Source organism: Elgaria multicarinata, chromosome 2 (assembly GCF_023053635.1).
Source record: "Elgaria multicarinata webbii isolate HBS135686 ecotype San Diego chromosome 2, rElgMul1.1.pri, whole genome shotgun sequence".
NCBI lineage: Eukaryota > Metazoa > Chordata > Lepidosauria > Squamata > Anguidae > Elgaria > Elgaria multicarinata.
Window position 1 is genome coordinate 68,399,677 of NC_086172.1, and position 23,940 is coordinate 68,423,616.

Sequence of the window (23,940 nt, forward strand, 5' to 3'; positions counted from 1 at the left end):
GCCTTGTAAACGGAGAGCTGCGTAGAATCAGAGATGTCTTGAGTTAAATAAACAGCTTGGGGACTGCATCAGGGCCTTTGACATCTGTCCCCATTTTGCGGGGGGTTGATTTGCTTGTTTTCAAGAAGGGGTTTTAGTTGCCCTTTCCTGGCTGGCAAACAGGGAATATTATTTCCTGGGTAACTGGTGCTTGGATGTGGATTTATGGTCCTGTTGCTTCATGGACTGGGATGATAAAGGAAAACCCTTTTTCTCCTCTCCCTTTTCAAACCCTAGCAGCGGATGGACTGTATCCTGGACTGCTTTATTTATCAAGTTAAGGCTTACCCTACAAACATCTGATCACCATTGGTATCTTTAAAAATGTCTTGGTGACCTTTCCTTTTTCTAAGACAGCTACACATGGCATGGCGAGGGAAACTGGGACTGGAGTCTATGTTTAAGAAGAGGAATCATGACTTTTGCATTCCAGACATACACCTCCCCTCCCTCTTCCTTCAGAATTTGGTTTTGGGGAGGGTGTGTGGCAGTTGACCAGAAGTCTTTGTGTAGAGGAAGAACCCAACAGGTAATTGTAAGCCGTGAGCAAAAGTTTATTGGTGATTCTATGTAGTAACTACACAAATACTCACCTGCTTTCTGTTTAGATTATTGCAATGCATTGTACATGGGGCCACCTTTAAAAATGGTTCAGAAACTGCAGTTGGCCCAGAATATGGCTTCAAGATACGACTGTGCTTTGTCAGCTATGCCAACTCCCAGTCCATTGCTGGGTCCATTTTAAAGCACTGGTTTTAATCCTTAACCCTAAAGCCCCAAACACCTTCTCTCATATGTATCTTTCCAAACCTTAACATCTCCAGAGGCCCTGCTCCAAGGGCCTCTGCCAAATGAAGTGAGGTGGGTAAGCACTAGGGAGAGGGCCTTTTTGGTAGTGGCATCCTGGTTATGGGTGAGCTTTCCCAGAGAGGTTTGCCTGGCACCATATTCATGATCCTTTCAGCACTAGGTAAAGGTTATTTCTGTTCACCCAGGCTTTTTTAAAAATGTATATTTTATAGTCTAGAACTCTCAGGCTACAATCTGTGTTTTTACTTTTTATTTTAGTTATAGAAGTTTTTCTAGTTTCATATTTTATTTTTAGGGTGCAATCCTTTGAGGATGGCTGTATGCCTCTGAACTCAGAAGCTTATGGCCATCCAACGCAGAGCAGGAGGTGCAGTGGAGGTGATCTTCCCCTCCACACTTTTCCCACTCTTATTTTTGCTAGATGGGCTTTTTTGCCCATCTAGCTGAGGTGACAGGAAGGGGAAGGGGAAGAGGCTGGGGAGGCCTGGGGATATAGTATAACCCCCCTCCCTGCCCCTTGGCATGCCTTTGCGGCCTTGGAGAGAGGCAGCTGCTGTGGTTCTCTCCACGCCAGCATTGAGGAAGAGGCGGAGGAGGTGGAGATCCTAGACTCCTGGATCCAAGGTTGGAGAGCTGTCTCTGACCTTGGATCCAGGAATCTGAACTGTCCTACAGCACCCCAGACTCTGTTTAGGGGCCATAGGATTGCTCTCTTTATATTGTATTTGTTTTGTGAGCCATCCAGAGAACTTGCATTATGAGACATCTATATAAATATAGTAATAAATAAAATTTAAAAATAGAATATTTATGTAGCATGATCCATCGTAGCTTTCTGCTCCTCGTTCTTGCGGCAGTTCTGTTGTTTCAGTTGAGATGGAATAAACACATTGCTTGAAAAGGTGCATAAATTTTATTTTGTTTTCCATCATCCTTAGTGAAAGGCTCCTGGTCCTGCTGGACTCCTTGGTCTCAGTGCTCAGCGACTTGTGGAGGTGGGCACTACCAGCGCACTCGAACCTGCACCAATCCAGCGCCATCTAACGGGGAGGATATCTGCATTGGGCTGCACACAGAGGAAGCACTGTGCAATACACACTTGTGTGAAGGTACTTTATTTTTTATTTCCTCTGTTTTGATTTTGATGCTGCGGAAAGGAGATTAGAGCCAGAAGTAAAATGCAAATATCCTCTTAAAAATAAAGTTGTAAGTAAGTAATACCTTGGCACAACTGCGAGTATTTCGGATAATTTTCAACATTGAATTGCTTTGCTCCAGCACCCATGGGCTGTTGTTATAGTTCTCCCGAGGGGCAATCTTGTTCACCACTTTCTAAGAGACTATGGCAGCAGTTTGGATGGAAAAAGCAGAGCCAGAACATGCTGTTCCACCAGCTGCTTTTCATCCACTGTACTGTTGCTGCATGAGTCCTATTTTCCTCTGTACAGAATATTAGGTGACATTTTATTTGGGTTTGAGTTAAAATTCATGTTTTAAGAATGTATTTGGGATCCTAGGACTGATATAATGCCACTCACAGAAATCAAAGGTAATGTTGAAAAAGAATAATTTTAAATAGCGTGCTGTTAATCTCTTCAGAATAAATCGATAGCGGGGACTGTTCTTCTGAGTCGCAGAAGATGGCCTTGTTGAACTTGAGGCAGTTGTCCTGTTTTTCAGTCTACTTTTTGCTTCTTATTGGGGCTCTTCCTCTGTTAATGTATGTCAAATTGCTCAGCTGGACTCTCATATTTACAGGCTATGTTATCTCTCCCCCCACCCCACCCCGGTGTTTATCTCTTACAGCTTTTCTTGTTTTGACACTGTGATCATCCAGCACAATTTACCTTATTTCTGGTATCCTTTATTTTTAAGGAGGTTGGTCCGAATGGTCTGAATGGGGTTTGTGTAATGAAGATGGGATCCAGTATCGTAGTCGCTACTGTGAAATCCACAGTCCAGGATCTTCCCTGTGTGCTGGAAACAGCACGCAGTATCAAGACTGCTTGTACAATGAGATCCCCGGTAGGTACAAGTTCATGGGTTAAACAGGCAAGGAAAAAGCTCAGTTCAGATTAGCATTGTCCATCATTGAGAAATCCAGCCCTTGGGGGGTTTGCAGATTTCCGATCCGTCTGTCCCCCTCGACTCGGCTTGTGTTATCAGATCAAAGAGCAGGTTTCTTCTGAAATCAGGGGATTTTAGTTTGATTTTTAAATTTGCATGAAAAACAATTTGTGCAAACTGCAGCTGAAATGCGCACAAATTGCAGCTGGAATTTGCTTCATTTGCACAAATTGCAGCTGGAATTTGCATAAATTTGTTTTGATGCAAATATACCTTCCTCTACAAATCCTCAAATTGGCCTTACTTGATGCAGATTAGGTTGGGCCAGCTCGCAGGAAAGCATGCTGCAATCCAGGGGGCTGAGCTCATGAAAGCTCAGCGGGCTTCAAACATGCGCACAATAGATCCCCCCAACATCCCTATTTCAGGGTCCCTTTAATTAATGAGATAACTGGCGGAACTTTCCAAAGCTTGTCTGAAAAAGTTATTTGGCATTCTTAACATTGTACATTCTGAACTGATGCATTTATTTAATGGTGCCTAGTATTCCATTGGTTAAGATATCAGGGAGAAGGCATTCTGCAGGATGAAAGATACTGAAATTAAGGCATTGCTTAGGATGGCAGATGTGGAAAGAAAAGATGGTAATTTTGGCAAATTTTGCAAATGCATTATTTAGCTCTGGGTGGATTAGACAACAACCTTCAGACAGAAAGGCGTCTCCCATAGATTTGTGGCTTATGAGGAGGGTCTTGATTTTGCTATAACCAGGGAGTTGTGTATTTTGCATCATAAACAGAAACTCAGTACATATAAACAGACTTGGATTTGTTCAGATCCAGATCCAGCATTTGATAAGAGGACAGGTATATGTTCCTAGGAACCCAATGAGAAGAGCATAAAAGCAACAGTTCTCCCCATTATTTGGTAGCATGAAAGTTCTGTTCAGCTCTCATGGATAACAGCTGATGATCAGCATTGGCCCAAGACGTTTTGCTGTTTGAGGCAAAGGAGAACATACAGAAGCCAATGTGCTGAAGTTGAATCTTACTTCAACACCGGCAAAGGGATAGCATCCTTCACTGCATCTGAGTACAGCAGGCTAGCCCATGGGTGCGAGGCAGGCCTTGTGAAAAACAGAGCTCTTTCAGTATTTGCTGCCTGAGGCAGCTGCCTCATTCTGCCTAATGATAGAGCCGGTTCTGCTGCTGATACACCTTTGTATCAAAAAATTGCCTTAACACTTTTTAAAATCATATAAACTAGTGGCCATCAATATATCTGGTGGCAGTAAATTGCAAGGAAACTGACATTCTGCTGTTGAAAGAGGATATTGAGATAAATTATGCTCTGATACAAGCTCCATTCTTGATCAGGGGCATGGTATTCCATGTCATGTGTTGGTCAATGTGTTTCTGAAGCACGTAATACAATATGCAAATATATTAAGATGCTTTGTGAAATAACTTGAATTGCATAAATTCCTCTCTTGAATCTTTCAGTATTGATATTTATAATTTACACAGTTCATACCAGAAGTAAACCTTCCTTATTACATGTTGTATTTTTATAGTTTGCAATCTAGCCAATGTTTCTGGTGCAATAGGGAGTATATTTTGTTAAAGAGGGTTGGGATTGTTGTTTTTGTTCCTGCAATTCATTCCGTTTTTTACCAGAGCTCTGGGAAGCCCTGCATTTGCAGCAGAGATTAACTTGCCATGCATCAAGCAAAGGGGTTTTAATTGCCTGCACAATGTCGCAGATGACAAAAATGACATTTTCCCTCTGCTGTTTTTCTCTTTGTTTAGTAATCCTGCCAGCCTCGAGCATTGACGAGAGCACGAACTGTGGAGGTAGAGTACAGCTAACTATAGATCTTACTTTTATCTTAACATGACTACTCTTTTCTGGGAAGCATCAACCCAACCATTAATCTGCAGCTCACATCCTGTTGATAGCCTTAATTCTACTGGAGTCTTATTGTCTGAGTCAGAGGTGGTGGTGGGAAGTATTTGCAATTCAGTTTTCTGGTATAAGAATTTAATTTGGGGGAGGGAGATTCTCCAAGTAATGAATTACCAGGGAGATCATAGCCCTTTCCATTGTAGCTGAGTTTGAAATGGACTGGGAAAGATGAAAAGAAATTCTTCCTTTTCCTGAGCAGGCTGCATTCAGACAACACAGTAGTTAACGGTGGGGTGATAATCAACTCGACAGTTGTTTATCTAGGGGGTACTCCCCACACAACATGGTGTGCTTTAGGATCAGCATTGAGTTGACTATTAGACCACACGGAGTTGACTCACTCATCCCCCACCCTTTCTCCCCACTCAGTCTTCCCATCAGCCATTGCTGCCAAAAATCTACCCTGCCAGCTGGACTGCCATCACTTTGACTGCTCTTGCCTTGCAACTCTGTGGCTGACGAAATAACCAATGGCGGCCAAGGAAATAACCAATGGTGGTTCAAGTAGCCAACTCTGCATTGGTTATTTGCTTTGGTTACTTTTTTGCTTTGGTTATTGTGGGTAATCTGTCAGGGGCTGCATGGCAGCGATGAGCAGACCAAAATGGGCAGAGCCAAAGCCTAAAACGGGCAGAGCTAAATGCGCCTTACCGAACCATTCATTTCCTCTCACCCCCTCCCTTTCTGACACACACATGTATGTATGCTATTCACCCCTGTTCATTTGCTTTCTCACCCTTTCTCATTCCACCCCCACAAAATCATTAACCATCCTAGATCCTGTGGTTATTCCTTTCCCAAACACCTCTGTCCCTCAAGCTCACCCCAAATCATTTCTCCCTTATTCCAAATCATTACCCACCTACCCCAGCATTGGCGTTGCCCTTTTAAGAAATATCCAAGGTGTTGCTCTTTTAAGAAGTGCTTCCCTTTTAAGAAATTCTCCTTGGTCTTTTCCTCCATCCCCCCTCTCCACCTTGGGAATCGGAGAAAACAGACCAAGCAGGGCTGTCAGAGGGATGGTTGGAGGGTATGGAAAGTCCCCTGCAAGTACTGGGAAATGGCTCCATTTCCTGGAGTGTAGGAACTTTGGTGTAGGTAAGGACCTACGGAGTACAGTTCAAAATTCCTAAAATTCTGAAAACGCAAATTATCTTATGAAATGTTTTTATAGATTCAATGATGTATACTTAACAAATGTGTGCTTTCACAAACAGTCATAGTGACAAATCAACAATTACAATATCACATTGCAATTGGAACTTTGATTTTGTACTTTGATATTGTAATTGTTGATTTGTCACTATGACTGTGAAAGCATACATTTGTTAAGTATACATCATTGAATCTATAAAAACATTTCATAAGATAATTTGCATTTTCAGAATTTTAGGGATTTTGAACTGTACTCCGTAGGTCCTTACCTATACCTGCTTATCGCGAAGACCACTCTTTTCTTGTTTCGTGTAGGAACTTTGGCCAGCTGAGAGGTAGTGTCACCGAGCTTCATGCTACTACAAACAGATGTGTGAGGCTTTTTAAAAGCACCAAAAAATAAAAGACCCTCGCAAAACGTTTGGTCACCTTATATGTAAGGGACAGGGTTAAGAAGAGTTTTCAGTCCAAGGATAAATGAAAGAATGTTGACCCATTGAGAAATATCAGGGGCACTCAAAAGTACTGCGGAAGTGATATCGTTTACACCAGAGGTGGGGAACCTCCAGCCTGTGGACCAGATGAAGCCTCTGGCCTTTTCCTCTCCAGCCTGTGGCTTTTTGTACATCCACCCCACACACCAACATATAGAAGGGCAGAAAAAGCAAACCCCCTGGGATAAAAACACATCTAAAGGAGCTGATCTTAATTCCACAAAGAATCCAGAAGCAAAAGCCTTGGTAAAGTGGTGGGTTAAAAGCCTCATGTAGAAAAACCCTAAAATCAATGGAAATTTTGCCTTTGTTCCCAATGGAAACTGGATGAGGCAACCCATGGAAGACCTGGGTTTCCTTAAAATGATTGCCTTGCCACTAAATTTATCTGCCATTGTAATTTCCTAACACAAATAGTTGCCCTCCTAGAGACAACCAGAGACTTTTGAAGGGAGCAGAGGGGAAATTGGGATTTCTTGCTTGCCGCAGTAGAGCCACCTGCTAATGTGGATGGCAGCTTTTCCCTCTGATGTTTTAATCTGCGTGGAAGTGGCCTTTTGACACCTGAGGTATTTCTGAATAGATGGAGAAACTTTGCCCGGTTGAGCTACAAACAAGGAACTTGTTTTGTTTCTCTTGCCCATTAAGATATTCTTTGGTTATATTTGCACAATGCACTCAAACTAGTTAAATAGTCAGTTCCTTTCCCCAGGGGAATCCTGGGAACTGTAGATCAGGGATGCGGGTTGGGGGCCGGTATCTTGGGCCTTAGCTAGACCTAAGGTTTATCCCGGGATCTTTCCGGGGTCATCCCTGTTCATGTAAATGACACAGAGGATATCCTGGGATCAGGCAGGGACAATCCCGGGATAAACCTTAGGCCTAGCTAAGGCCTAACAGTGACTTCACCAAACTGCAATACTCATGACAAAGAAATAAGTATAAAACCAACACGCATTTGACCTCAGAGACATTCCGAATATTATCCTCTTGAGGACAGGCTTTAATACAGGATAGAATCTGACAATGATGCAAAAACACTCTTATAGTCCTACAAAGGTTTCCACTTGAAAAAAAGTAATTCTTCCTTGGAGGCTTTATCTGCATTGTAGACTTAGAAACTGATTTGTCACTCCATCTCACCACGGAGCCATTTCCATGTGAGGGGGGTGAAGGTTCTCTAGCAGAGAATTCTTAGCATCCTTCACAAACTACAGTCCCCAGGAAATGTCTGCAGTGTAGATAAGCCACTCCAAACTGCTAAGTTGGTTCCAGGTAGCCTCTCCACATTTTCCCCAGCTGATTGCCGAGGGCCGAGCCGATGCACGTGGAACAAAGACATTTGTATTATTATTGCCGTCACGAAACTGTCTATGATGAGCACCAGATCTGTTGCAGGTATAATTGGCAGGAGCAAATTTTGAGTCATTGGCAAGTGCCTTGGGTACTGTTGTCCCCCCCCCCCAAAAAAAACCATTGTACAAATAAGTAGGTTTCCTGGACAGCCTCCTGGACACCTCTTGGCCTGCTTATCCATCACTCTCAGCACAAAAAGCGTTATGGCAAAGACAGAAAAAGCAAACACTCCATCAGCAGAATTCCCCATCTAGTTTCATCCTGGTGTGTGACTGCAGGGAAGCCAATGGGATTAGGACTCCAGTTCCATTAACAGCACAGTTGGCTTTCTGCATCCCTCATTCATCTTGCCAGGTGTGTGCCTCCACTCAGGGTCTCCTTATTAACCTTATATTCATCACTATGCATATTTGCATAATATTGCATTATGCATCATTATGCAATATTGATATTTTCACGGGCCTCTCCTGTTTTGCGGTCTTGTTTTATTATGTGCATTCGCTGTGACTAATATTATTTATCCCTTACCATTCTTCAATAACTGGCAAAAATATAATCGTTAGAAACTCATCCTTCTGCCTTTCAGGATGGGACTGGGGAAACTCTGACACACAGAGCCAAAGCAATAACCAAGAAAGCCTTACTGTGGAAACCAGCCACCTGTAGATTCAAAGCATATTATCCAGATGCGTAGCAAAATGACATGGTGGCACACCTGAAAAATAGAAAGACCTTGTAGGGGGCACAAACGAGGCAGTTTTCAGGAATAAACTATTCAGTACAGCCAAAACAGAGAATTCCCAGCACCTCACCAGCTGCAACTTTCAGGATTCCTTGGAGAGAACCACAACAGTTCAAGAGGTACAAAACCAAGATACATTGATACCGTAGGAAGGGCATAAGAAACCCTATCTTAACTTAAACAAATCCTCAGGTGGCCTTCCAATTCTGTGATTCTGAAAACTCTTTGCTCACTTTTTAAAAAATCATCCCTTTCCCCTTTTTTACATTCATCTTTCTCAACAACTTTTAACTGAGTGCTGCATTTCTGCACTGCACTCGGTCGTGTATCTTCTTGGCAACCTAAGGAGTGGAAACATTTGAAATCTATAGGTCTACTGATTTGTGTTGGAAATGTTTTATACCCCAGGAGCTTTTCTCTTTGAAATCTTTGCATGGTACCTGCCTCAACAATTTCAACTTCCAGCTGAGACTCTGCCTTCACTGCTCATCATGAAATCAAGCCAAGAGACAAAGAATATTATCCCTTATCCTTGCTGTCTTCTGTTTTTCTCCCAGACAGATCCCTTGGCTTAGATAGCTTGGAGAGTATCCACCAGAGGGTGGAGAACCTCTTTCAGCCCAAGGGCAAGGCGCTGATGGCCAGGGCAAGGAGCTCGTCTTCTCATAGTGTCATTCAGTAGTGATGGCAAATTACAGCTTTCTGCCCAAATTTGGTGTCAGTGCCTGGCATCCTTGGGCAGCTTCCAGGACCCCAGAGGGACCAGCGCTAATTTTTCTTCCAGCTGTGTGCACTGGGTATTTGACCACCATTTAAATTTTCCCACAAAGTCACTGACATAGTGTTACTCCAGTACAAAGTTCAAATGCAGCTTCCACTATGCAAACTAAGAAATAGCTAATCCATACTGCTAAGCATGACAAGTGATCGTAAACATGAATAATAATTCTTAAAAATGATGATTTAACACAACATAAAATTATACCAAAATAGAAGCTAAACAGTCGACAAGTACTAAATGGAAACTACACATTTCATTGGTTTCTACTAGACATATGGAAGGTTACACACATCCAGCTGGGTTTCAACCACAATGGTCTTTGTCTGTGGGATAAGAACTTGGTCAAAATTATAGGCCAAAACACTGAAAATGTTTAACTCAGTTGTTCCATTCAGACCTGCAAAGCAGAAACAAAAGTTGCTGGTTATCAAGGTCTATTGGGAAATTAAAATGGCAGCCACGCCTTAAATTGTTGTTGCTGCTGGCTGCCATGACTGCTCTGTAAAGGGGGGGGGGCTGCCATGGAGGCATTTTGTACTTTAGCCAAGTTCCCCCTCAAATCTGGAGTGAGTCCTATTTCTGCCTCATGTTATCAGCCACATCCTCTTATCCCTTCCTTCCTTCTTTTAGGCAGCCCTGAAGGTCTTTCCCCCTTCCAATTAGGGAAATGCTGGATTTTCCCCATCTCCCTATTTCCATGCCAGGCACATTCTTTGGAACCCATTGGTGTATGTTGTTTATATGCCTCTTTTCTCTGGTTGTCAGCATAATGCTTAGTTTCAATATCAACAGAAGTAGAAAGAAAGGCCTTTAAGAAAGCATGATATGTTCCCATTAAAACTACGATGAGCAGCCTGATACTGAGGGAAGGGAAGTGTACATCTTTTGGTGTTACAATACAAGATATTGGCTGAATTCTGAATTGCATTTTCCTTGTGGCAAGGAAGCAGAAAATTATCCTCTGGTAGTTGATTGATGTCATTCATCCTGTAGCAGTTGAAATATTTTTTCGTGGTGACAATTTATGACTGGTTTTACCCTGAAAAACATGGTTATTATGCAAGGATTCCCAGAAGAAATTCAATAGAAAATACGACGTTGTCCTCTAGATTGGTACGTTTCTGGGGGACAGTCCTCTTGTCCATGTGGCACTGATCATTGGGAAGACAAGCGGTTGGATCCAGATTTACTCTGGATCAACTTCCCTGATGGAAGTGGACTCCTTCCTTCCCCCTGCAGCCCCCTGAAAATGCTACACAGAGTGTCATGAGACCCTGCTGAATAGAGTGAGCTGTGGTATGTGGGGGAGGGGTCCCCTAAATTTGGGCCTAGGGACCTTCCATGACTGGAGCCCTTTCTCTTACAAAAGGGAGATCCTGGATCCAACCCTCAGGAAAAGACATTGAGGTGTGTGATTGATAGTCATATAAGCAAATTATGAAAAAGGAAACAAAGGAGATACTGCAACATAAATTGTGGAACCAGTGCCAAAATGGTCGTAATACTATATGTAGCCTTGTGGTGGTTTGCCTACCACACAAGCTAATAATGATGGCATCTTTTCTTGTGAACAGTATCTTGGGGTTGAAAATATGAAACTGACTTGCTCTTGTTTGTGTCTCTAATCACAACCTCTAATCACAACATCCTTTGTCACTGTCTCTCCCAGGTTTTAGCCTCATTCACCTTATTGCCACAGGAGTCTCCTGTTTCTTTGGTTCTAGCCTCTTAACTTTTGTGATCTACGTTTACTGCCAGCGCTGCCAGAGGCAATCTCAGGAATCAACCGTTATCCATCCCACCACTCCTAACCATCTCCATTACAAAGGGAACACAACACCCAAAAATGAGAAATACACACCTATGGAATTCAAGGTAAGAGGCTTCACCTGCCAATGGCTCTATTTTGCATACTGCCCTTATTTACAGTGCACTCTAGTGGTTCCTAACCTTTGTCAGGTAGTTTGTTTTCACCTGTTTTTCACAGTTAGAGCTGAGCTTTGTGATCAGCAGAAGCATATGGAATAGCTAACTTCATCTTCTCTCTGTCACACAGATAATCTTTTAATGAAAGAATGCAATGCTCCACCCTTAGTAGACTAAAGTGGTACCATCCAGCAACAACGGCATTACATGACTCTTTTGATTTGGGTAGTTTTGAGTTCTTATCTATTTTTCAGCTTCTGCCAGTTTTGATAAAGACATATTTGTTGTTGTGATTGCTAGGTCTGTGTTTACATAGTAGGTGAGTTTGCCTCACCCCTCACCCTTGTTGCAAACATGTAGGCTTGGTAAGATAACTGGGACATCTCTCTGAAAGGCCATGGATCTATAAATAACTACATTTTGGAGATACGGCCAGCATCCTACTCAAGGTTCAGTATTCAGGGTTGGAACCATTAGGCTGTGCTCTCTCAGAGTCCTCTCTTCTGCATTTACAATATGATGTTTTTAATGCATAATATTATTTCCTCATTATCTAAATTCCTTCTGTAAATTATCTCTTCTCCTTTTCCTTTCCTCCAAAGTTGGTCACCAAAAGGGATCAAATAGCAGCTTCTTTTTGTGTGTGTATATCTAGATCTAGATCTATGAATAAATTATAAATTTGTGGGCCATCTTTAGGTGACCAAATGCTTTGCTTATTTAGTAGTCCTATCCAAAAGCAAGCCATCTCCAGTATGTATTAGTTGTCTTGGCAACCTCTTTTTCAGCAGAAATCTGGCATTTCCGTTATCAAGAAATGCACCTGACAAGCTAGCAAGCATCCCAGTAGTAATTAACACATAATAAAGCATCCAGTAACTGTAATCAACAAAGTAACTTGTAGGCAAGGGAAAATACCTCTTAAAAGCAATTAATTAACTTGCAGAGAACAAGAGCATGAAGATTACTACTCATCGTTTTAAAAGCAGGGGACAGATGCAAAAAACAGAGCAGGATGCAATTAGGGCCACTCCCAGGTTAGAGCTTCCTTGGAAGGTAATGCTACGAAATAGCACTGCTGACAGAGAAAAGAGCAAGAACATTTCTGAGGATTTCCAAATGAGTGCCGCTGTATGGAAACAATTTAAAAATACGTTTCAGAGCTGAGAAATAGGTTTTGGCATCCAGCAGCAGGCCTTTAACTTCAGGCCTGTTTGTTTGTTTGTTTTGAAGTCTGCTAGCGGAATTCTTCAGATGCGGCTTACCTGACCCGTGGCTGCCAAGTACCAAATGAAAATTCTACCAGCTGCCAACAAACAAATGGGGATAAATCAACCAGGCCTATCCAATTCTCCCTTGAAGACATGCATGTCAATTTCTGTGGCACATATCACTGTACTGGCTGTGTGTATTGAGCCTCAAAAGTCAGGAGCAGGTGTTAGGCCCTTCAGTCCAGAGCACTGCGTGTTCTCCAGTTCATTGATGGAACTCCCTTGCCCACTGGGATGCACTTTTCACTTCTGTGGAGGGGGCAGCTTGCAGCTGAAAAACTACCCTCTCTTCATTGGCAGTGGTGCTTCAGGCAACGGTTTGGGCTTGATAAGCTAGATCCAGGCCTGGCACATCAATAACAATTTTGGAAGCCGGATTTATAGACTTTGATGCCTACATGATGACTGGAAAAATAGTTCAGTGAGACCTATTTATTGCCAGACTGGATTGGTGGAGTTGGCCTTTCCTCATATATGTCAATTTCTTTCTGTGATTTAAGGTATCATGAATTTTGCTTTCTTGTAGAATTTCTTACCAGTTTTAGCAGGAAAATGTCTTGTAAAGGGAAATTTAAGTATCCCCACTGTAAGGCAACAAAGATAAAAGCATATTTCAGGAACTGTTATATGCACCATTTTGTTTATCTGGATCTTAGTGTCCTACAGAAAGAGCGCATGTTAGAAAATCTTGCATCACTCTATTCAGCAATTTTGTGTTCTCAAAAGAGGAAGCAAATACAGCTAAAGAAACTATTTGCAGGGCAAACAGAGAGATTTAGAGCTGATTGATGTATGTACAGGCCTCCTAGGACTCTACCACTTTCAAACATGCTATTTATTATTTTATTATTTTTAATTTCATTTCTATACTGGCCAGTAGCCAAAACACTTTGGGTGATTTACTATAGTTTATCAGATAATAAAATGCAACTCAAAATACATCATATTACATATACAAAATTTAAAACAATTTAGACAGCTAAAATAGTTTCAATAGAACACTAGACCTGTTTAGATGGCTGGCATAAATGTCCCATCATATGCCATTAAATGCCTAGAAGTAGAGGACAGTCTTAATCTGGCACCAAAAAGATGACAGCATTGAGTGAGTCCATAGTTGGGGGGCCACCACTGAAAGGCCATTTCTCTTGTCACAACCCTCCAAACTTACCTTGGAGGTGAAACTCAGAGCCCCCCCCCCTCCCAGATTTTGATCGTAGTGTTCAGGAGAAGCATTCTGTCAGGTATTGTGGCCCCAAGCCGTGTAAGGCTTTATAGGTTAAAACCAGCACCTTGAATCGGACTCGGAAGCGTACAGGCAGGCAATGCAAGCAGTCTAGAATTGGTCTTAGGTGCTCATAGGTAGGAAATTACACAACTGAATGCTTTCCCCAATGTCAGAAGCTCTCTACACATTGTTTCTAAGCTAAAGTTGGAGTATGGCTATTCTCCCTGATATGCTAGCCTTCCTCTGGCACAGAGCCATTAATATTGGAGGGTATTCACTTATTCGACACCCACTCTCCTTTCTAACCTGTGTTTGGAAGTGGTAAAGGGTTGTACTGCATTATTCTCAGAATGTTGGCTTGCCCTTAGACAAATCAGAGAGAGCCATTTCATGTGTCGGAGCTTGGTAGAAAGAGTATGAGAGGTTCTGTGTGGCTGTCAATGGAGGAACAAAGGTGGATCTGCCATCTCTTTGATAGTATTGCCTTCTACAGTTTCTCCTACCCAATGTGTATTTCTCTCCTAGGCAATAGAGAGAAGGCTTTACAGAAGTCCCTGTCTGTGGAATATTCTTCACAGGCAAATTCATGAAATGCCAACATTAAATGTCAAGTAAATGCCTTTTTATCCTCTGACACTTTTTTGTAAAAGAATCTATGGTTTTGCTGCTTTTATCCAACACTGATTTAATTTCTATAGGATGAGTTCTTTTTATGTTGTCTTTACTGGTCTGACTTTGGATTGTGTAAATAGAAAATAGTACTGAAATATTTTGAATAAATAAATACAATATATTCAAATATTTCATCCATTTAAACAAACAACCTCCCTGTCCATAGAAAAACAGCATGTCAGAAGCAAGGCTAGGTAGAACCTTCTCCTTAGAGGTTTATTATATATGTACAAGGAATATTTTTAGGTGAAGAAGCTTTCAAATCTGTCATTTCTGCCCACCTGCAGCTTGAAATAGCACAGTCCAGAAAATGTACCACTAGATGTTGCTGGATGCATAAACCAGCTTGAATGCTTTGTTAGTCCCCAATTCTGCAGTAATTTGATAGCAGTAGAGGCACCACTGTGAAAGTGTATTTATAGCTTCTGTAATCATGCTTGGTACAGGAGCAAAGCTGTACATTGTTTGGTGTGGGGCAGAATCATTGCACCTGTGAGCTCTTTGTGAGATATTCTGAAAGCTGAGGGAGATGGTAGCCATGGGCCATTACATTTTCAGTTTAGCTAATTATGCATGGAATTCTTCCATATGCTCCTCTTCTACCCAGTTCCCATTCCATGCCTGAAGAATCCAAGTCTTGATTTGGCAGGGTGGAACTTTCAGTGGTTCTGTGGAGAAAAGTAGGTAGATCTTCAGGAAGTTTGTCCTGATTAGATCTGGACTCATCTTGAACTTGAGAATTATTCTAATGCCTTCTCATGACCTGCCACATCGTGAATTGGGCCTTAGGAATTTGCTTTCTTTTGTGTTCTCTCTGTTCATCCATTTCCTTTGCACCCTAGTAAAACCCATCAGAGTCTGTGGGTGCAGCTCCAATATACATAATTACATATAAAACCTAAATTCAACTCAGGAATGTTGGGCTCCCTGCAAAATGCTTCTATGTGGTATAGACAAAATAAATAAAATAGAAACTGTTTTTGAAGATTACAGTGGCGGAAAGTGGGAGGCGGGTTAATGAGAAAGCACTTTGGTTAAGTGCAAGTCAGCATGAATTTGTGGAAGGTAAATCATGTCACACAAATTAGATTCTCCCTCCCATCCTTTTCCTTTCTCCCACTTCTCTCATTCTTTTGACTAATTAAATAAATATTGATCTATATTGAAAGGGAAACACAATCTGGATCCTCCTGTAAGTTTCTGACATAGTTTCATTAATGTGAGATGTTTCTTCTGTCCTAAAATTATTCATTCCATTCCACCCACCTAGTAAGACTGCTCATAAGGAGCAAGGTATCCTTAGCCACCATTTAACATTCATTTAGTGCCAGCATGGTGCTCAGTGCTACATAGAAGCGTCATATAATTCCTCCCCTCCAATGTTTTGCCATCTACTTTAGAAAGGTAAGATGGGCTTGGAGAGATCAGGGATCAACAGATGGGTTAATGAGATGGGGTAGCGGAGACTCAATAGCAACTGAGGTGCATAAGCTGAGTTCAGAAGAGGAGTTCTTGAAGAAGTGGATCTTAAAAAGAGGAGAGGGAAATGTAAGAGTCCCCAACGCATCACCTGCGGGCATCATAGCACTACAGTCACCTCCAGTGGGGCCCATAAAGGGGTCCCCAATTTGGCTCCCATGAACACTCACAAAACCTTTTTAAATACATGTACATCGATTTCTCACAATTATACATAGGCTTCAACGAAAGCATGCCAAATATCCAAATAAATATTTATTTGAAGGTGGCGTCTGTATGCCACCTGTTCAAATATTGAAAACATTGTAAGGTCCTCAATCCATTGCATTATAGGACGTGAGTGTTTATCCTTCCAGTGTTGTAATATTAGCCTTTTAGCTGTCAAAAGGGTGCGGAAAATCTGTTTACACTGACCATTTGTTAATTTCCATGAGGCAGGTTAAAAACTTAAAAGAGCATGTACATCGGTGAATATTAAAGAAAACTAAAGTAAAAATTGTATCCGTGTAATAACCTCCCTGCAAAAAGAAGCAACTATTGGACATTTAAAATTCATGTTTAAAAGAAGCATTAGCTGAATTGCACCAACAATTAGCCAAATTAGACAATCCCTTATGAAAGAGATTTTGTGTCCAATAGACACAAAACAAACATTTTTGGGGATAAGATGCAGCCTAAGACCCATAGACAAGACAGGTGGTCGACAAAGTGTTGATTCACTGATTAGACATTTTGTGGTGGCTTCTCAAATTCCCAAATGTGCCCCCAGGTCCAAAACATTGGGGCTCCCTGGGATAATGACTTGATTGATAGAAAGGGGGATGCTGTTCTAGCTAGGAGCAGCATAGGAGCTACAAAGATGGAGTCACCTTGGGCTACAAGCAGATGAAATTGTGCCACTCTGAGACGACAATGCGGAAGAGATGATACAGGCCCTGTCTGGTAGCTTGTTAAGTATCTCAACTTACCACCACCACCACCGAGCTACAGTTCCCAGGGTTCAATTGGAAGAGGGACTGTTGAAGTCTGCAGTATGGATTTGCCCAGGTATTGGGCACAGGGAGATTGAAATGTGGGCTAGAAACTTGGAGCTAGTAAAAAGAATCATAGGTTAAAGGAGAGGGAAGCCTTTTTAGCAGACAACCAGAATTGCCAGGATAGAGGAAATATGGGAAGAGAGAAAACCAGTAAAGTTAACATAAGGTAATTATTCTACCTTAATTGACTCATCCTCTGAATATCAAGGAGGGAAAAGTGAATAGATGCTCCTGTGATAAATAGGTTTTCTCATGAGTAAGTGATTGTAGGCCTGGTGTTGTGGGCAACATTGAAAAGGCTTATTAGGAAATTGGTTTCTCTCAATAATGATCTCAGTTACATGGATGCTAAAGCATTAGTTCCACCACATTTGAGGTGTTCAGTTTAGGTCACTTGAGCTTAAAAAATGCACAGATGAACTTCAGATTTTGCAGAGTAGGGCATCTGCTGTAATTAACAAAGTGGAGAACAGTCACTTTATTAGGAGACGTGGTCAATCTGGCCCTTATTTAAAGGATACTGCAGAAGCATGTCAATGAATTATTCACACCTGTGTATTTTTTTAAAAAAAGAAATTCAAAATATTCTCCCCTTCATCAACCATTTCCCTTTGATAATGTAACTTGTAAATCAGGCATAAATGAAGTAGGAGAAAATAAAAATCAGAAGGAAGGACAGAACAGCAAATATAAAAGATAGGCAGACACAATGAAGAATTTTGATCTGAGTTATTGTGCTAACATGATAACCTGAAGGCACGTAAATCTGACATTCAAGCATCTCCTTATCTATCTTTACTAAGAGGTAGTGGTAGGGAGTGAAGAGGAAGTTCAACTACATTGCAGTCTGCTAATTTGAGGCCTGTTTAATCTGGTCAGCAGTGATTTAGAAAATGTGAATTCTTCTTCCTTGTGTCTCCTACACCATTAAACTTAACACAAAAGGAGGTCAACTGCAGAATTTATGATAGTCTTGTTTTAAAGATGTTTTAACATGTTAGTCTATGTGACGGTGTATTGGAGGGTTGCGAACAGTCTGCCAATCGGCCTAAAGTCATCTACGCTTTGATCCAGAGGATCATAGATTGAGCTCTATACACCACCTTCCAGGCTTCTTGCATCACCCAAAGACGCCACCCCTAAACATCAGAGGACCTTCAAAAGTGCCTTGCGACACAACAGGTGGGGGTGGGAGGAATGGGTGAGCAACATGCCCCATGTATGTCTCTGGAACATAGTAATAGTCTATAAAGATATGGAGATCTCCAAAAACACCACCACCACCGTCATCATCTTAAATTGTCCCTTTTCAGCAGCCAGAAGAAAGTTCGATAGCATTGCCTATAATTTAACTACAGTATATTTCAGACAAAGCAAGGTTTAATTTCAAGGAGGTGGTACCTGCATGAGGGTTATCTGGACATTCAAGTTCATAAGCATATTAATGCAGATGAGATGTAAATGCTGTTGATGGCAGTGACCCATCATTCTTTGCTCTGATGATAACATGCCAGGACATTGACGATTAGGGGAAGAAAAGAATCCTAGATTCTGTTCCTCCTTCCCTTTTCGTCAAGAATATTCCGGGTTCTCTTGTCAGATCTTTTGGCTAAGGTAGGAGGATAATTTTTCAAGCCAAGTTGTCTAATCAGCCATTTGTGTTCCATAAATTAGCTACAGTTTCTACAGCGCTTTGACAGTATCGTTCAGCATGAATGCATATTGTAATACAAGTTGTTTACATCATGCATCATGACAGAACTCCTTACGCCATCACCAGCTCAGCACAGGTTATTTGGACTGTAACTACAAAAGCTATAAAAAACACAAGCACCTGCTGTTATTTATCTAGTGCTCTAAAATGTGAGCGTTCAAATAGGCCCATCCACACACACACGTGTTATATCTGCTGATAATTGTGGCTGTAATAATTGGGTTTTTCTGCCTTGCCAGTATAATTGGCTGATGGTGGTACTCAGCAATGCCAGCCAGCTGAGCGGAAGCAACACCCCTAAGCAGCCCTGAGAATAAAATATGTGTGAGGGAAATCCTTTATCTATTGTTGTGAGTTGGACAGTGGATGTAAAAACATAGGGAGCTGCCTTATACTGATTCAGACCCTTGGTCCATCTAGCCCAGTTTTGTGGACACTGACTGGCAGCAGCTCTCCAGGGTTTCAGACAGGAGGTTTTCCTACTTAGAGATGCTGAAAATTGGACATGGGACCTTCTGCATGCGAAGCAGGTGCCCCATCACGGAGCTGCAGCCCCTTCCCATACTTACAAATTCTTAGCAATATAATTGAAAATAGTTGGCAGGTATCATTGGAATGTGGCTTAGCACATTTGGAAACAATTGCCTTGTAATCGGGACCTTAATCTTACACTAAGGATGGTAAGATGTTATATGTTTTCAATATTATTTTATGGAGTGGTGGCTTGGACACTTAAGAAGAACAATTTGAGGAAAATTGAATCCATCGAAAGAAGAAAGAATTTGAAGGAACAGTAGTTGTACTTCTATGCAATTATTTAGAGCAGCAGCATCAAAACCAAAAATAGCTGTATAGATAGCTAACCTCTGATAAGAGAAAGCACCTTAAGAGGGAGAAGTAGAAGTACTTTTTCACACAATATATAATGGAACTTGCTAGTGATGACTGCTAGGGGTTAAGCACTGGATAGGTCACTGGAAAACAACAACAACAACAACAACACACACACACACACACACCCTATATACCAAAGGGACATTCCCCAAACTGGTGCCCATCAGATGTTTTGGACTTCAAATACCAGAATTTCTAGCCTTTAGGACATGTTGGTTGGGCCAATGGGAATTGAAGTCCAAAACATCTGGAAGGCACCAGGCTGGGAAAAACTGCACCAAAGTAATGTATGTAAATAAAACTGCAGATAAGGTATTCATAGAACTCCATAAGATATATACACAAAAGATGAATTGCTCTTTAGCATAGCCTTCTTCAAGCTGGTGCCCTCCAGATGTTTTGGACTTCAGCTCTGATGATCTCCAGCCAGCATGGGCAATAATCAGGAATGCTAGTGGGCATCAGCTTGGGTAAGGCTGCTTAAGGACTATAATGGAATTGATCAAAGTGGCTCAAATCTCAGAGCAGTTCAAGTTGGAGGCAATTCAAGACAGAGACTTGTCCTTTCCATTGCTTGCTGTGTGTGTAAGGATTGGCAGAATTCAGGCTTGTGACTTTCAGCCAGGGGAAAATGTTAGCACTTGTCTCGTAGACATAAGAGGAATGTCGACACCTCCACAACATAGCTGTCCTATCAACAGTGAGAGAGACCTAGTTGCATCAGTCTGGCACAGCACCCCACGCAAGAGATCAGGAGATACTTTTGATGGCAAACTATCAATGCTGGGGATTGGAGAACAGAGACTGTGATTTTTATTCCTCCCTCCCCTCCCCGAAAAATGATAATAATTTCTGGTGAAATGGCAGTCTTGGGGATGGGGGGATGGTGCACCTTCCAGCTGGGAAATAAGAAATAAAACTAGAAAGGGCATGTGATGTTCCAAAGCATTGCCTGACTTCTTAGTGTCTTATTTGCTTGAGGATGGTCATTTTTACTGCTACTGAAAATAACACCTTTTATTTTCGTGTGCGTGTATGCAAGAGCAAGATAGCAAAACAGACTTTCAGCCACTTTTCCATTCCCAGGAGAAGTATGAGACTGGGCCAGCCATGTGTTTGTAAATAAATAAATAAATAAATGTTTGCCCTTCTATCCCTTGGAAAACGCAAGATGGCAATTGCCTATCTTTTAATTTGATAGGGTGCTCTTTCAATTTTTACTGGCTTCCTTCTTTCCTCACCCTTTATCCCCATGTGTGGCATGGCAGAAGCAGTGATATCTTTGCAGTAAGAGCTTCCCTTCTGTCTGGGTGACCCTTCTGCTGTGCATCATTTGAGCCTGCAACAGCAATCTGTATACAGTTCTGCCATCAGTCAAAAGCTGATGAATTGCAGCAGTCTGGGAAGTTAGCAACCGTTTCTCGTTAACACCCTCTTTGCACCGGGTGGCTTTAAGCTGAAGTAGGCAGCTAGAACAGCAAGCCATTCTCCCACCCCACCCTGAACCAAACCAGACTGGAATACAAATTTTGTCACTGATGAATTTTGTGTATAACAAAGGCTCCCCCCTCCACCTTCAACAAAGTGGCATTTAAGAATGTTTATGGCTTGAGTGACAAAGCACATGTTTTCAGTGGGTAGAATCTGCTGTGAAAGGGAACACTTTGGATAGGGGGTGGGGATTTAAGAAGTGGGTGGGGGAAGGAAGCAGCATTCTTTTTATTGTATTATGCCGCAGCTCTAAATATCACTTCAAGGGGCTCTCGATTTACATAATGCCTGCTAGGAAGGGAAAGCAAGAAGGCTTACTGAGGAGGAACAAAAAGGATTTAGCAGTACAGCTTAGTCGAAAGCTATTAGTGTCTTCCCCTGACCCTCTTTAATTCACTGGGTCGAGTCAAATTGAGCAGTCAGCCATGCTAGGGAGGTGTGGCTCTCATGCAGGGAAGATTACCCTGGCAGCGCAATGATGCATCTCACAGAGGTGTCATTACCTTATGGCAGCGGCGGTAGCAACTCAGGCGGGCCTGTCGCATGTGTCTTACTTAGGAACACCGGATGCCGCCACTTACTGGTTCCAATGTTTGTCTCTGTCACGTTTTGTGTGGAATATTAGCAGCCGTTCACTATCTCAGCATCTTTGCTGCCTGCTGTGCTGTTAAGTAGAGACCGTGTGGCCACTGTGGAGAGGATACGAGCAGAATATGCCTTGGGCTTTCACCACTTCTAGTACAGGCCTTTTCATTGTTGCCTTTTCAGGCGGAATATGGATGGTTTGATTGCCCCATGACACCCCATGACGCGCATGCTGGTTTTTCCTTCCTAGGACCATTGTTGTTTCTTGTCAAATGGTTTTAGCGTGTTTTCAGAATGCCTCAAACCCTGCAAAACCTATTTGACCGGAGAGGACAGTGGAACAAAAGAAATGGCAGATATGCACTACAAAATGATGAGGGGCAAAACACTACGTGAAACCAAAATAAGGAAAAGATAGTCTCTAGGGTTAAAATTATACTGTTGTTTTATGCTTTGAATGTTTTTAATTTTTGTGAACCGCCCAGAGAGCTCTGGCTATTGGGCGGTATAGAAATGTAATAAATAAATAATAAAAAGTAGAAAAGTGTTAATCTCTTTGTACAGATGTCTCAAACATTTAGAAATGTGTTGTTGTTATAAGACATTTTGAATAAAAGCTCGACGTTTTGGATCTGCCGATCCTTCTTCAGGAGATGATATAACAGAATAACATGAACTACCAAAAAAGTCCAAATGAAGCAGTCAAAAGACTTCCTTGCGTTCTTTTTGCCTGTTGTATCTGCAGCAAACGTTTGAGACATCTGTACAAAGAGATTAAAGCTTTTCGACTTTTTAACACTAGAGACTATCTCTTCCTTATTTAGCTATGCACTACAAGCAATGATGGCTCTCTCATACCGTCTTTAAAATGATGGGGTTGGATTTAGGGCCAGCCAGTGAGATGGTTTGCTAGAACTAGTGGGGGGGGGAGGGGTCTTCCTGCTATTAACTTTAGAGGCTAGGATTCTGAAATCGAGCAGTGAGGTACCACTGCCAGCATCATACAAGTGCATAATGGCTGAGTGCATGATTACCCCGATGTGGCCTGAGGTGTTTGCACAGTGCTGACGGCGCCCCCTCGCAACCCTCCTCCACTGGCTCCTCCAGTGCCTCAGGGCAGGAAGGCACCTCCCAGGCTTCCATAACGGTGTGGAAACTGGTGGGTTTTGCCTCCCTGTGTGGCACTGCTTGGATTTAAACAAACAAAACAAAACAAAGCAAAGTATGAACAAATAGCTGTGAGAATTGAATTCAGAAGAATTCACATAGTGATGTAATTGGTAGGTTCTCTAGCAGTCCCCATGCACCTGCTTGTGCAAGAGACTGTGCACAGGGAAGAAGGCATTTGATTTTTATTTCACTTTTCTCATGTAACACTTTCAAGCCAGGGGCGTGGAACCTCTGGCCTGCAGGCCAAATCTGGTTTGTCTGGGGCCCCAACCCAGTCTTCTGGGATTCCCCCCATGCCCACCTCTCCTGCCATTTCAACCATTTAGAATGGGGGTGGGGAACTGCACAAAAGCAGGTTCTGCATCCCCGGCCTACTGTAACACTAGGTGCTGTATAAATAAAGATAATAGAACCTATGCAGTGAAGCAGAAGTTGAGGCGGCAGGATTACAGTTTGAGATTGATAAACAAATGGTCAAAGAACATCTAATTTCCTTGAATGAGTTCAAATCTCCAGGGCCCGATGAAATGCATCCTAGAGTAATGAAGGAGCTAGCGGAAGAAATCTCAGAACCTTTGTCTATTATCTTTGCAAAATCATGGAAGACGGGTGAGGTGCCGGACGACTGGAGGAGGGCTAATGTTGTTCCTATCTTCAAAAAGGACAAAAAGGAGGAACCTGGGAACTACAGACCAGTCAGTCTGACATCCATCCCTGGGAAAATTCTGGAGCAGATTATAAAGAAGTCAATCTGTAAACACCTTGAAATCAATGCAGTGATTACTAGAAGCCAACATGGATTTGTCAGGAACAAATCCTGTCAGACTAATTTGTTCTCATTTTTTGATAAGATAACCTCCCTTGTGGACCGTGGGAATGCTGTGGACGTCGTATATCTTGACTTCAGCAAAGCTTTTGACAAAGTACCACATGACATTCTGATTAACAAACTAGCTAAAAGTGGGCTAGATGGAACAACTATTAGGTGGATTCACAGTTGGCTACAGAATCGGACTCAAAGAGTACTTATCAATGGAACCTTCTCATACTGGGGAGAGGCAACG

At 42.1% G+C, this 23,940-nt stretch overlaps 1 protein-coding gene across 1 annotated transcript in view; it reads left to right on the forward strand.

The window, feature by feature from the left end:
- The window catches only part of SEMA5B (semaphorin 5B), a 402,471-nt gene that overhangs the window by 370,522 nt on the left and 8,009 nt on the right, over positions 1–23,940 (forward strand). Inside the window, exons 19-22 of the mRNA XM_063116674.1 lie at positions 1,788–1,958; positions 2,725–2,874; positions 4,725–4,769; positions 11,079–11,284. Of these exons, the coding sequence (XP_062972744.1) occupies positions 1,788–1,958; positions 2,725–2,874; positions 4,725–4,769; positions 11,079–11,284 (572 nt within the window). The remainder of the gene's footprint in view (positions 1–1,787; positions 1,959–2,724; positions 2,875–4,724; positions 4,770–11,078; positions 11,285–23,940) is intronic.